This window comes from Liolophura sinensis, chromosome 1 (genome assembly GCF_032854445.1).
Source record: "Liolophura sinensis isolate JHLJ2023 chromosome 1, CUHK_Ljap_v2, whole genome shotgun sequence".
Taxonomy (NCBI): domain Eukaryota; kingdom Metazoa; phylum Mollusca; class Polyplacophora; order Chitonida; family Chitonidae; genus Liolophura; species Liolophura sinensis.
Window position 1 is genome coordinate 81,547,019 of NC_088295.1, and position 16,269 is coordinate 81,563,287.

Consider the following 16,269-nt stretch of genomic DNA (forward strand, 5'->3'; position numbering starts at 1 on the left):
AATTTATCACCATTTCTGAAATCCAGATATACACACCATGTTGGAGGAAGACAAGTCGTTTGTAATGAGCGCGTCTGCGCAAATGGTCGCACGAGCACTACTTGTCGCTTATTGTCATCTAAGTTGATCCACATTTTCCATGTCCAAGATCAGATTGAACTCTTGTTGTATGTTCTAGTTACAGAATGGCATCCACTTTTCGCCACTCTGCCACACATCACGATATCACAGTACACACAGTTGTTACATACAAGTACGCTCGTAGTCCTTAACTAAGAAATTATGTGACCACATCTGGTGTTTATTAGAAAATTGATTGAGAATAAGGCATTTACTTATCCCACTTATGACAACACACAATGCACAAGCTGAAAATACACTGTGACGTTTTCAGATACAAGTAGGCTCCCTCAGACAGGATTTGTTAAAACAGGTATTTCCATGGAGTCTTGGCTGATAACTACTCTTTAACTTAATTGGACATTTTCTCATAAACTGGATATTCAATAAACAAAAATTATAAATAAATAAATAAAACACTGAAGATAGCACTTATAATCACTCCCTACTAGTTCTGCTACTTCTATAATGGTAGCTCTTCAGTGGTATAAATTACAGGAATGTGAAAAATAATTTAGTTGTCATAATAAAAGTAAATGAAAACGAATGCCGCATTAGAAGTATCATAAAATCCCCACATTTAATAATAAATCAATACAAAATAAACAACCAATGATATGTAGAAAGAAACCAAAATTTAAATAACATAACAGCTAAATTTTCCAAATCTCCAAATGTTTTGATTGCACTGTAGGGATAGAGAAGATAGTTTCTAAGGCTTTTTTGATTTTCTGTTATCCTTTTCCCAAACTAGGTTGTAATTATCTTCAAGTTGCTTGTGTTTTTCGGCTTCCTTGGCTGCCTCATTATTTCCACCCTGTAAAACAGACATTAAAAAGCTCTGAGAAAAGGCACTGGTAAATCGGATCAAAAGTCATCAAAAAGCGCCAAAACATTCCACATTCCAGTTGATATAGAATCAGGAAGAGATTTGACCAGATGATGACATCAATTTCTACCTAAAACTATGATTACAGCATGAGCTATATGTAGGACAAACACTCAAACACAAACGCAACTATTACTTTGTTATAACAATGTAGAAATTACTTTGGAAAAACAATCCTAGGAGAGAGACAGAAATTTGTAATGACAACGACAATTTATAGATGAAAACAGGAGAGGAAAGTTACATTCAATTTTGATAAATCACTTGTAAACTTGAAGGCTGTGCATTATGTAATAAATTCTTAAGTTTTACGAAAAGCTCTAAAACCAAAAAAAAAAAGAAAAAAGCATGTTCTGACAAGGCCACGCACAATCCAGGAAAAGCTGGCTTCAGGCACACAACCTATATAAAATAGTGGTACTGAAGACCACTCCACCAGACAGTGACATTTTAGTATTAAACAACTACTGGTTAGATCAGAAAGAACTAAGAAGTCAAATTACTTACCAGTATTGCCACTATCATTTTGTTAAAAGCTTCACTATCCTCTTCCGAGAGAACATGAACAGAGTTTTTATCCGTGTCATAGTATCCCGCAGTTATTATTTTCACATGGATTTTGCCACCTGTCAGCAAGAACATAAACGAAGGCATAGCAAAGTTTTTATTACTGTGTCGATAAACTTATTTTCACATGGAAAATAAGTTTTTACTCGATTTAGCAAATGGATGTCATAGTGGTAAGGTTTTTGGGATGGTACAGCCTATAGATAAATGAATGTGTTTCCATACAGATAATCCATAAATCCTAAATATATTAACAAGGTTATAATAACATTACTGTATATTTAACATTCAGGGTTCTGGATCTAACCTTCCGTATCCAGCCCTGCTTTCTTCAATTCATCCTGTATTGTCGTCTCCACCATATGTTTCTTACTGCTGTCTTCATCCTGTTCAAGGTCATCATCCTTGGGACTGCTCTTTATACGAGTTATTCTCACTTTGACACGATCACTGTCATCCTCTGACACTGGGACTTGGAGAAAACACAGGAAAGTATACACTTGAGTATCTCAATAAACTGATTTAGTTTACATTTTATTTACAAATCTCAAATCGATAAATGAGCCTATTTTGTGGCAATAACAACTGTCATTTTCCTCCTACGCTAAACATTCACGTAAACTTTTTCATGATTCTCAGACTCGGAGCTTATGCCTTTTATGATGGTACCTTCATGGAAATTTACGTCCAACATTACAGTGCTTCAAGAGAGTATGCATGTGGAAATAACAAATACTTTTTGAAATGTCATAATTTGTTTATACTTGATCTCATTTAAACTTTGCAATAATAGAATAAATTTAAATGCATCTGTATTTAGCTGATTTCTACATTATCTTCACTTACATTTCAAGGCAGCTTTGTCTGAAGTTGTCTGTGTCTCTGAGGCTGCTGCTTTCTGAGAGTCTTCTGAGCTGTCAGCTACCAATTGCTCATCCTCAGTGTTAGTATTTGTTACAGTGTTTAAGGCATCAACTGCTTTAGTAGCATCTTCTATCTCTGAAATCAGAAGTCAAAGGGAACTAAAACACTATTTATAAATACATGAAATATGTTATAAAAGGTAGGAAGTCATAGAGTAAAATTTTGGGCAAATACATTTTAGTGTATCCAAATAGATGGATGAGTCTGCACATAACATGCACTGTACTTCATCTACAACCACAGACATAACACAAATGAGACCACTTCCAAATTACCTTACTAGAATGATCCGTAATCCTGTGTTAGAGAAAAACCGTAAACTATGAGTTCCTCTGTCGAGGGTGTCTATTTTTTGCAGATCTTTAGGAGGTGATCATGAAAATAAAACAACAAGTAGTTCCAATTACCTTTTCCTGTACGCTGGACCTTCTTGATCAGTTTGGCTAAAGTTTCACTAAGATGTTTGAAAGCAACCTTTCTTTCTTCTACATCCATGTCATCAGTGCCAAGCTCATCTTGTGCCTGGTAGAACAAACAGAACCTATTACAGACCAACACTAGTAGAGACTAAGTGTAATAATTCAAGTAATGCAACATATAATATAACGGTGATATGCATATAGTTTAAAAGAATGTAACAGCACCACAGCCTTTTGTGATGCCCACACCATCTAATTCTCAATGTTGTCACATATAATCCTCCAAATAATGGTTATGAATGTGACAATTTATATAGTACCACATTTCTTTAGAGCAGTCCTTATCAGAATAAAGGCTCATGCTCTACTACTTTGTGTTAAGATGCATTTAATGATCTAAGTGGTGATATTCATGAAGACACTGAATACTTTGCTGAAGTAAACAGCTCAGGATTCATTTCCATGCATATTCACTCCATTTTAAATCGTCATGATCAAAGTATTAATGTAAATATATTAGCCTTCTTAAAGTTGGCAACAAGCTTTTGATGGTAGGACAAATTTTTCTGTATTCCTTGGTTACCATGGTTAGAAATGTACTAAACAGCTGTGGACATTGTGTGTATAATGATAGGCTTTTTGAGTACAGAGAACCATTATGTGTATCAAAGGTGATGTATAAAGTAAACTATTTGGGTATGGTGACCAGATGATACAGTATAGCCTAACCTGTGCTGATTAGCACCAGATGTCCTGTGAGGGACCTGAAAGCTTTGTGCTAAAGAGTAAACAGTCAGCCTACAAAAACAAGAATGAACGGGTTTGTAATGGCAAACTGGGGGTAATGCTAATTTCTCTACACTGATTCACCTCATAGCTTTTACGGCATCAACTGACTGACCCCTGCATCATCATAAAATCTCCAGCACATCAGAGTTTAAGTACACTGGTGGAAACTGTGCAGTGCTTACTACATGACAGCACACATTATGTAAGGTTATTTGTGCGACACAGACTGGTTAAATCATTTCATTTGCAATACTAAACTGAGGCCAAATGTGGAACGCTGAGAACTAATGTCTCCATAACATTACTACATTCATGCCAGTTTGTAGTAGTTTTATGAGGAACACAAGACTGTTGTAAAGAAAACATGCCCCATGGTGGTTCAATTAGCATCTGGATGATTAACAGATGACCTAACCTGCTGCACAAGGTTTGCTGTGTTACACCTCCAGTTCACACACAGCACAGATCATTACTATGTACACACTGAGCCAAAAAGGGGTGACTCAAACATAGTGTGACCACAGAAACCAATGAAATATACCGTGCAATGCACTCAAAATCCCACTAAGTCACAATCTTTACAAGGAAATGGACAAACGGATGGGGAGAGGTCGTTGGAAATCAATATGGCTCTTCCTCATTGCAAAGTGTCAGTTTGCCGAATGGCAAGACGGACAAATGATTGGTTGTGAAAACTTGAAACTGACCAGGGTTCATCTTGATTCCATCTTCGTGGATACATACATGTATTTCAATCCATATCATGTTAACAGGCCTTTCACAAACCTACTTGAATGAACTCAATGACAGAAAACAAATATGTCAATGTCACTGAAAATATATGTTTATAGGGCCCTTCTTCATGACAAATTTAAGTGCAATGGTGAAACTGAGGTACACTGGTCGAGATACCTCATGTTAGAAAGCCTTTCAGAAAAATTTAGTTTTAATGATAGATTCGCCATAAAAGCGTGGTTTTTGTTCAAAAACTGAACATTGAGAGCTGTGCCATACAGGACTTCAGGCCTTCAGGCCGTCGAGTTCCAGCCGTATAGGCGACATTTGCATTTCGGGCTACGCACCACCACACTCACCACAACGAAGCAGCCGTGATCAAATCAACTCCCAATAACGGACAGTGGCCTTTGAAATTTCTACTTTTCATGGCCAATAAAACGACAAGCTTTCAAAGTAACACTTTTTACTTCGTGTTTTCAGTTCCTCCATTGTTTTTACTATGCCTTACTGGTACTGCTCATGGGGATACGATTTCCAATGCAGAATTTCCATGAAACAGATATTTAATGTAGCAAGCATGCTGCCACTAGGTTAAAACATATGCTGTTGAGTGAAAATTAGCACCCAGCTCCCGTGTAATGCGAGATCTCACTACATTTCTGCTAAAAAAGTGGCGACCTTCTGAAATGCAAAAGTGACTTATTCATTGTGGAAAAGGCGACAATTCAATGATACATACGGTAGCAGTGTTTTTCATCTGTCTAAGTATGCAGCCTCTATTTTAGGATCATCATAGTTAACACTCCATGGAGTAAATCACTATTTGTGGGTGTCTCAATTTTGTCATTACCCACGATTGAGTTTCGCGGTAAAGTTCATGTGATTAGTACCCTATCAAATCAGACTGCTTTTGTTGATTGAAATCTTCATTTATTTTGACAAGTAAGGCTAATATTTCACGAGAATTTAGATAATGCACAGAGCATTCATCTGGATGTACTATTCAGTTTAAGGTCTACTATACATGTAAAATGACTTCTAAGACCCCCTACGCAGCGAGGCAAATCTGACCCAAAATAGCCATGGGTCTGGGGGGCTCCCAGATGCTGGATTTTCTTGATGCTGTGAAATGCATTTTAGGCCATTTGATTGGAGATCTACTTCGCAATAATTAATTACAATAATTAATTGCAATCGAAACTCTCTGTACTGAAAATCCAATAATACTGTTGTGTTTTTATACTATGTACATGTTGTTAGCACTAACACTATCTGAAAATTGCGTCCTCAAATCAACAAGTCATCGCAAGGGAGGTAACTCTTCACAAACTTTTACGATTTTCATGCACCTTAACGCCATCATGGCTGTTAAAAAAGACATTACAAATGCCAGATGACTTCATGACAAACACAAGATGGCGTTTTTGGCAGAAAAGCTAATCGGCAAGAACAAAATTGATTGTTATAGCTGGTTCCACATAACGTGAAACACTTGCGCTTAACAGAAGCACATGTATGCACAAGACGTGTTGCCAAGCAATACTAGTACACCGGAACTAGCTGCACTGCGCATGTGTAAACAAATGTGACATCTGCTCCAAATTTTCTCGTAAACGCGGCTGCTGCTTGAAACAAGAAGACATGTGTGAGTGTTATGGTGTTTTTTCTTTTTGCTTCTCCGTTGATCCTGCTGTTGGCGACTACAGTAGTAGAGACTATTTGATTTTTCGACAAAATCATTTGATTTTTTTTCTATTTTTGGGCCTTCTGAATCTTTAGAAGAATCCGGCTGACGGACGCAACGAAACCCTGTTTCCAGCCCTGATTCTGCACAAGTCTTACACGTCACCTCTTTAATGATGTCATTAAACTGAGACTCCATGGTTTGTCTGATCTCATCCTTCATGAGAGCCAAGGCTGCCTTCTCCCCTTCTTCACCAGCTATGTCATCCAAACCTGTACATGAACAAGAGAAACTTGCTGAAACATTTGACTTAGTATAGGCCCATGCATGGAGGAATGACAATCGTCCTGAAAGAAGGCTACAGCCAACCACCGGAAGATGGGGCCTTATTTACAGTCAAGGACCTGCCACCATTTTGTGGTTTTACAATGATAATTTTGCATTTGTGCAATTACAGAGAAGCAATAACACACAAGTCTCTATTTAGCTTAGATTCAATAATATTTCAAAAGATTATCAAAAATGATAAAAAACACCAAAAATCAATTTGGTGATGAAACACAGATCTTATTAGGGGTATCTGGGCATTCTCTGTCCATATATTACACCACATTACAAATATGTGCACATCAAAATTCATAGATACAGGCATATGGTCCTGACTTTTATCTAATATACATGTTTTAAGTCAAATAGTTGAGTAACATATTTCTGCTACAGACCTTGGTTAAACTCTTCCAGGAGTTGCTGGTCCACATGCACATCTTCCTCCTCCTCATCTGCTTTCTCACCCGTTGAGCTGGTGGATGAGCCATCCCCTTTGGGTCTAAGGCAAGATTACACATAGAAGTGAAACTTCTACCCAGAGACTGGATGCATGTGACTTTGACACCTCAAGATATTCCCGTCATGGCAATAACAGCCAAGTCCATCGGGCTTTGTGTTACAAATACAGTGATGACTTGAAAAACCAATACAGCACAAAAAGGGGCACAGCTCTGATTTTCAACAGGCCATTTTTCAAAACTTTAAGTAAAGCATCTCTGTACGCATAATTGTTATGCCAAATACATGTAGTCTGTTTGTGTGTGTTAATACCAGGCAGACAACATAAATGTACAGTGAGTCTAAAAACATGGAATTATTAGTGACCAGATCTGGATTGGCTTGTCAAGTAAATAAAGAAAAAAGTTTATTTCAAATCTACAATCTGGATTCAAACCGACATTAAAATACAAGAGAAGAAGCATTTAACTAAAATGTTTCCCTTAAGAAGCTTATACTGCCCTGGGGTCAAGGTGTTGCCATAGACACCTGCTGCTAGAGGGGTGTCCAATGGTGTAACCTTAGAAAAATTGCTGCCACACTGTGGATGCAATAGAAAGATACACTGTGGAAAGTCAATCACTTTGACACAACAAGGAATAAGGCAGCCCATAGCTGCTTTTCTAACTCTTACAATTTGTTCTTTAAGTTTCATGTAATCTCTTCTACACATAAGTTATCTCCTATACAATTTAAACTCTCAGATACTACGTGGACCGACCTCTCTGTTCAAAAAGATCAACGTACTGAGATGGTAGTCCATCCTTTACTGTTGTTGGGTTCTTGTTGTCAACATCTACAACAGGGGATTCTCCAGATGCCACGACCTGCTGCTGCTGCTGTTGCTGCTGCTTGTGCAAAACCCTGTCCAATAGTTTAGTAAGATCCTCCTTGGATTGCATTCTCACACCTGTTGCAGGACACAAATTTACCAAAGAATGAAGATGAAATGTATTGCTAGTGTCTTCTATTACTACATGGTTGTTTCTTTGCTTTCCAAACCTTTTGCCAGGTTGTCAGGCTATATATCCTGGTCTATACTGTTAAGATTTATTTATTTATTTGATTGGTGTTTTACTCAGTACTCAAGAATATTTCACTTTTACGGTAGCAGCCAGCATTATGGTGGCACGAAACCGAGCAGAGCCCAGGGGAAACCCACAATTGCTGCTTTACTCAGTACTTGAGAATATTTCACTTATACGACTGAGGCCAGCAATATGGTGGGAGGAAACCATGATAAACCCACAACTATACGTAGGTTGCTGACAGACTATACTGTTAAGAATAATAAAGATGCTTAACTAAGTATCATATAAACATGTATATATATTAAGTGTAGATGCTTCATGCTTCTTGTGAATTTTCTTGTGAATCTTGAAGAAAACCGTAACACTGTAACCTGTCCTATTGTGTTACCAGTTGAAGAAATGAAAATTAAAGGATCTATTGCACTTCTGTTGCAGTTCATGAAATTCCTATACCTATCTATCACTGTCAAACATAAGCAAGTGATCGTATGTTGTCAAAATGAGGCCCCCAGGTCTCAAACATTCCTTGTTGTTATGGTAACTGGGGTAAAACAAGACATATAAAAGAGGATTAATAATATACTGACTGTTAAGAGTCATAGAACAGTAAGTTTATCAAACATACACCAGCTGTTGAAAATGGGGTAAGCATGAATGTTCAATTTTTTCTTTTCTATTTTCAGAAGCCATGAACTTAGCTACGACTTAACACAATCCTCACATCACTTCTCATGGACTATTGAATCTTTGAAGTCACTTAGTTCCAAAAACAATCCAAGAGTTATTTCCCTTGAATCCAATATTTCAGCCTTACCTTCTGACGAAATGGTTGAATCGTCAGGATCTGTAAGAACAGACTCTAAAATAGACACAGATTAAATGGAATGATAGAATGCATATTCAGGTAAATCAACAGGCATATTCAAGCAAAACTTGAGAACATATCAGCACTGTACATGTCACCAGCATGAACCGTAATATTTGTGCCCAACACACATTTCATACAGTAACATACAATCTTGCCTAAACATGTACATGAAACGTGCTCCATTCACCCCACTTTCAATTTCTCCTCCCATGCTCATGTGGTGAGATCTCTCCTTAAGATTGCTTTCAATTCATCTCAGCCTGCTATCTCAAACAAGTTACCTAACCAACAATGTATATGTCAAAAATGCTTCAAAAACCTGCATGAATCTGAAGAAGAATAAGATTATGAAACACTAAACTATAAGAAGGATTTTGGAACCATAACACATCTCTCCCTTTCCTAGAGTTATCCAGCCCTGAAGGCCCCAAAAGATGATTACGCCAATGGACAACTGAATGGAAAAACAGAGCCGTACTTGCTTGTTCATCTGCTACCCTCTTGGCTTCTACTTCTGCTGCCCTTGTGGCTTCTGCTTCTGTTACTCTCCTGGCTTCAGCCTCTGCTGCCTCTCTATGTCTCTCCTCTGAAGCATAAAACTACTTTGTTAGGTGACCAGGGCCACATCTAGAGCCATTTTAGTTCCGAAAAACGTTTGGGCTCCCAAATTAAAATAAACAATGAGGTCTATTTCCAATAAACAATGAGGTCTATTTCCAACAATTTCTGATATTTACCTGCCTCAGCGTTTAATCGTTGAATTAAAAATCGTTGAACCACACTAGAACAGGCCAATTTCTGGTGTAGACTGAGAAGAGGGGTCTTTTCAATCATTTCTACAAGTATCAATCAATTTCAGACTAGTTATATGCAGAAAACCTGATAAAGTGTTGACTTTTCTCTCTTCAAAATTGCTGTGTGCATGCGCGACTCATAGGGTGCATACAATATCCAGATTGTATCTGAGGATACGAGTAGAAAACATGGAAAATAAAGCAGAGGTGTAACTGGGCAAATAGTTGTGTCTATTCTACATTCATGATGACTGATGAAAACCTCGCTGAAGTTGTCATTTAAGACTGCTTGCATGGTCTTGTCAGGGCCTGAATTTCGCCAGCAGGCAAATTTAAATGGATTCTGATCAGACCGAGTTGCGACAATCCAGAGAATCGAATTTTAAAAGCCTGGGAAATGCAGACATGTATTTCAAACGGTGTATTTTTTGTATGTCTGCTGTCAGAGCACTGGTGAATATGGCCCATTACAAATGTTATGGCAATCTGGTAAACAATCTATACTCCCCACTCGTCTTCAAGAAGCCGTTCATGGAGTTGCAAGCGCATCCATGCACTCCCATCCGATAACCGTTTTAAAACAACAATACAGGCAAGCTACTATTGGTTGGCTTAGAATTGTAAATGATCAGTGTCCAAAATTGTCCAGATACATCCACAATGTATCAAAAGACAGCAGAGCCAAATGCAGTAACATATATCTAGTTATTGCACAATAAGGAGCACAGGCTCCTATAGCCAATGCAATACTGTCTTTCAACAGTTTTTTAAGTTTACAAGATTTTCAATGTCGACACCCAAGAATTAAGTTAGATTGGAGAGTGATGCAAATTTTTAGGCAAATTGATTCAGGGATTTGATTGCCTTGTCAGGCTCCGAGTTCCGCATTTTTTTGAGCGGTTCCGAGATTTAATACATGCAACTTGCAATGACAGCACAAAGTTATTTTGTTGAGCGAGAAGGATTTCAACAACATTTCGACTTAGGAAAGCATTTACACTCACCAAGTGGTAAAATAAAGGTAATATCGCCCTTTCATGCACACCAGAAATGGGTTGGTGCAGCTGTTTTGGCATGGATTTAACGGCCCACTTTGTTCCACAAAGTGCCTTGTGGCATGGACCTACAGGGTATTTGAACAATTCAACATTGTGGCAGGTTAGTATCAAAATACTGCTGAAAATAGACCTCAATGTTCCATTTAATTGAACTAAGCAAGCTGGAGTAAAACTAACACATAACCTGAACAAAAATATGATGATTTAAAAATAAAAAGTTGATTTTCACACAAATTTTCACATTCTCAGCATCATCCTGAGTTGCATTTCATAAAATTTCACTCTGTCACAATGTCACCTTTTAGATTTGGGATCAGAACCTTCAGTTTTTTTTCTAGATATGGCCCTGGGGACACCAGTTTTATTTTCTATTTTATGGGCGGGCTGACACTAAAAAAATCCAGAAATGCAATAAAAACACAACCGAAAATCAACCTTTTGGTGTTCATCAATCACTTGACAGTGTACATAACAGGGATACAAAATCAGAGCTGAATACAGGCAGTACTTATTGCGATACCACCCTTAACATTTACCTTGACATTGATTCTAACACACAAGCAATTTAATTTTGTAAGCACTGGACTCTGATGCTCTGAGTATCACTTAATCTACGAAACAAAATACCTTCCAAATCAACTAGGTACTGTTCATACTGAGCATCTGTGATAACCGGGTTACAGTAGATGGGCACATTGTGGCTGTGGGATTTAGGCCTGAGGTCTGGGTGGTGGCAGATCTTTGTAGTGTGCACAGTCAGTATATACACACACGTCTCTGGTTCATCTATACGGGCTATATAGTCACCACTCCCCTCCTCACATAAAAACTGTGGGACACAAGCAAATTCAGAGAATTCATAATTATACAAAACATTCTCTTGGAGCAAAGTGATTTTCAAAGTTGATTGGAGGGTCTACAAACTGAATCTACACACCAAATTTTGTTAAAATTAGACTATATTTGAAGCTGTAACTGCATGGGAACCTACAACCCGTAAGAATCACAGAGTTCATTAAAAGCTGCAAAATGAGGTTTTGCTAGTTAAATCTGAACACAACATTTTATCAGATTACTACACAGAGTTACTTCTGGAAAACCAAAGTGTGACGGCCAGATGAACAAACAGTCCCATGTTATCATCCATTGCCCTTGATGAAAAAAACATCTTTTTATTTTTATTTTTTGATTGGTGTTTTACGCCATACTCAAGAATATTTCACTTATACGACGGCGGCCAGCATTATGGTGGGTGGAAACCGGGCACAGCCCGGGGGAAACCCACAACCATCCGCAGGTTTCTGGCAGACCTTCCCACTTACGGCCGGAGAGGAAGCCAGCATGAGCTGGACTTGAACTCACAGCGACCGCATTGGTGAGAGTCTCCTGGGTCATTACGCTGCCCTAGCGCGCTAACCGACTGAGCCATGGAGGCCCCTAACTTCTTTCTTGAAAACATACATCTGAGAAGTGTATAACACATACCCATTCAAACAGGGAGTATATAAAAACAGTACTTGTTCAATCATCTTGTTTGAACTTGAAAAAATCAGAATACACAACAGAATCTACGTACAGCGCCCGGTTTCATGAAGTTCACTCAGCTAAGTTTGTCCTTAGCTACCATGACGACGTATGTTGTAGAGATATAAATCACACTTAGCTAAGAGCAACTTAACACTAAGAATGCTTCATGAAACCAGTCCCAGGTACATAGCTTTTAAGCCAATGGTACTAACTCTGACTTCAGTCTTCCTGGGCTCTTGAGTAAGATCACATTTGGAGCCATTCCCATAATGTTGACTGTGGTACCTATTTAATCGGTTTTTATTTTTGGATGAGACTTCCTGTAAAATACAAGAAGCAGCAAGTATCAAATACACATGTAGCTCCTAGAGCCATCCAACCACACAAACATTTTTTTCAGTCTTTTTACAGAGGGAAAACAACTTAGAGCCAGATATCTGACATAACAGAACAGTGATTACTTACTCTATACACTATCCTAAACAGCCTACTCGATTACACTTCCTATTCATCTCTGACACATGACCAAATATTTATGCGGTTCAACAGCAAGCACTAGGGAACAACATTTATACACAGTAAATTACGTGTACATGTATGGTTGATCCACTTCACATACTTACATTATTGTTCCAATCAAATTCAGATTCAAACAGTCCCAAATAAATAATATCTCCTGTTATCAGACCATCTGAAAGACAATGTTCACAGCTGTTTAAATGATACAAAAAAGGTGGAAGCATAAAGGTTTAACTAAACAACCCTGGTATATAACATATATACTTTTATCTATCAATCCCTATAATACATTCCATAATAAACAAGAAACAATAGGTGGTCAAAATATTAGAAGTGTCATGTGCTGTAAAACTTGGAAAAATCATACAACCTGCAAATCATGTATACATTCTTCACAATATCTCATTGTAATCTATACTGCTATTTGGGCACTTTTGTCTTATTTTCTATTAGGCCAATCAAATTGAACTAATGTTGTATCTTCTGTAGAACAGCTCTAAGTCAGCCACTCAGCAGTTTATTGCAGTGGGTTCTTTGGCTGAAAACTATTTCATTGTTTCAGAGACTCAGTCTGATACAATTTACCTCTCTTGTGATATGTATTTATACTAATGTAAGCATCATCAATGCAAGAAAAGTTTCAATACAAGAAAAGTTGTAACTTTACCATTTCCATTTTACAGTACTATCACAGTGTGAATTGACAAAGTTATCCCCCCTACACACTTGTCAGAGTCTGAATATCTGAATCCTAAGTGCAAACATAAATTAATGGACACGAACCATTTCACATATTTACTCTCTGTGATACTAACTGTTTGCCTTCCTACTTTCACTTATGGTTTGAGCCAAAGTAAAGTAATACATTATGATCATGATGATAAGACAAAGATTTCAGATGCAGGTACATAGATGTCAATTTTTCAGTGTTGGCAGCTGCATGCAATCCATATTTATGTTTACACATATTATAAGCAAGTTCCATCAGCAAGCACCGGGTTACCGATATTTTCAATCAATTTATTTTATATGTCTGACTTGTGTTGTAGAAAACCCACCTTCTAAATGGTACTGTCTAACATGTTTTCCATAACAAAACTCATACGTCCACCAGTCTTTTACCTAAATGAAAACAAACATACAGTGCTTCATTAAAGGAAAAACTGTATTGCTCAGATTGTCTGTTGCTAACGCCATACTCAAGAATTTTTCACCTGTGCAATGGCGGTCAGTTTAATGGGTGGAGTGTCACAGGTAAACCGACCACCGGCAAGTTACTGACAAACTTCCCCACATGCAACGTAACACACAGATATGCACATCATATTGGTGGAAGACAAGTGGTCTTCAATGAAGGCTTGATCGTACAAACAGCCCACAGAGCTTCATTCACTGCTTATTGTCCCCATGGCCCCACAAGCAGTGAGAGTGGTGAATCTAAAAATTCCCTGTCCAAGGCCACGTTCAAGACTTCATCTCATGTGACTGTCCTCACAATTTAAAAACCAGTGAAGGTCAGTGACTGTCAGTGGCATCACTGATATAAATACATTTATACACATACCTAACACATTTTGAGAGGTGGTTATATGCACCTTTAGTTGACAAAAAAAAAAAACAGCTACACATACAAACACAGAAAAATGTACTGCTTGACTTACTTTTATTAAACAAGGTCCAGTTTCTAAAGGCCGCAGAAGTTCTGGAATGCCAATTTCCACTGCTAGCTTTTCTTCTTCCTGTTTCTGCTTCTCCTGTTGTGAGTGATCAGGGAAGCTGCATTGATACTGCTGGCCAAATTTTGACTGAAGATAAACTGCTCCAGGGGGGTCATCCTTAAACATGCAAGAAGTGTTTTCAGATACAATCTCATAAGTCTGATAAAAGAGATTCGGCAATGCGTTATTATTTGATATTATGGTCTCATGTAAATTAACCCATTTCTAAGGAAATAAGTTGATATGTTTGCAATGCTAGATTTTATTTCATGAAAAACTTCTTTTATATACTGTAGTTATGTTTTGGTATATAGTGTACTCAGGGTTGATGGATTTGATTCCAAATGCAGGGGAGGATCTGGAGAGGTTAACAGTGTTCAAATGCCTCCCCATCAACACCAGCCCCCAACCCAGCCTAAAATATATACATATAAAAAAATAACGTATTACAGGCAGCAATCCAGCCAGGGTGCTGCAATAATGGACTCCATAAAGCTGCCGACATACCAGCAACACAGATGAAACATATAATTAATTAACTGATTTAAAGTCAATGATATTTTGGTGATGGGCTGTACATTATGTACCACCATCAGTTGGGTCAGGACACCTTTGCAACAGGAGAAAGCTTTCTTGCCAAAAGTGTATACAGTTTTGTGTCACAGGCATACATACTGAAAACAATTAAACAATGCCCAGGAGCTAATTCAGCGAGCTAAATGATCTCCCTGATTATTTAATATTCTGACATTTGTCAGAAATATAAATTATGGAGGTACAGTACAGTATAGGGGTTGCTGAATAACCACACAGCCATTTTAAAGTACACTAATGCTGGGCTGACCTTCACTATTTAGCCTATCCCAGGTGCTGAACACCAAGCAATGGTAACTTGGGGACTATACTCCATGAAGTTATGTTTATGTTCAGATGTCAACGCCAATCCACGACAATATCAACAGCATTCTGCTTGTGTCAGGCTAGTGTGGGCAGTAGGTGGATTACATGTTCATTTAATCCGTACAATCCTATATAAGTCCCCCCCCCCCCCCCCCCCGATAAAAACAAGCAAATAATACCATGGAAGAATGCCCCGATGATCGGCTCAGCTATGAAATGTGCACTACGCGTCCCTCCCCCCTCCCCCCCCCCCCCCCCCACAACAGTATCTATCCTCGATCCGCGCTTGACTGCCTAAGACATGCACATACCGCGTTAGTGCACCATATTCAATACTGGTGATCTTCTAAATCAGTACATGGCATCTAAGCTGTAACGTCTTGTATATTCTGTGTTCATTATCATTGACCATTCAGTAAAATAGTAACATTACTGACTATTACGTTGAAGAGAGTGGTTTACCTTTCCTAAAACTACAGGTGTCCGTAAAATGTCTATGCCATAATGAATCGACTTGAGTTCATCAATATCGAGGAAGCCTCCCACTGAATTCACCCAAGAGGAAAGTGTGGACAGTACGAGAAGCAGACAGTTTGTTTTGGTGGCCATTTCCTCACTGACGGATCAGCGAGGAGCATTGTGGGAAATATTGTCTTCACGGACGGAGTGTTTTCGGTTTGCGACCACTGTCACTATGTCCAATTTATTAAACATCGGTGAAACCCCAGTCCTGGAGAGAGTGTGTATCGATATAATGCGGGAAATGTGAGAACGTGTCGGCAGGTGATTAGCAAAACTTAAATGAGTACACTTACATTTATAAGTACACTTCGTGGATCTCAGGTGGACTGCATTCTAAGAATATTGCTAACTTCTACATTTTTAACCTATCCGTAAAA

General features: G+C 38.2%; 1 protein-coding gene across 1 annotated transcript; it reads right to left on the reverse strand.

Annotated features, from left to right (window-relative positions):
• Positions 1-674: 674 nt before the first annotated feature.
• Positions 675-15,979, reverse strand: LOC135461766 (protein OS-9-like). Its single transcript, XM_064738991.1, has 16 exons — positions 15,833-15,979; positions 14,414-14,587; positions 13,811-13,874; positions 12,857-12,924; positions 12,446-12,553; positions 11,334-11,535; positions 9,333-9,440; positions 8,801-8,845; positions 7,703-7,865; positions 6,853-6,956; positions 6,296-6,402; positions 2,908-3,022; positions 2,423-2,575; positions 1,884-2,048; positions 1,517-1,635; positions 675-937 (listed from the first exon to the last, which is right to left on the reverse strand). Exons 1-16 carry the CDS (start codon positions 15,977-15,979, stop codon positions 833-835), a joined length of 1,947 nt encoding a protein of 648 aa, XP_064595061.1. The 3' UTR covers positions 675-832.
• Positions 15,980-16,269: the final 290 nt, after the last annotated feature.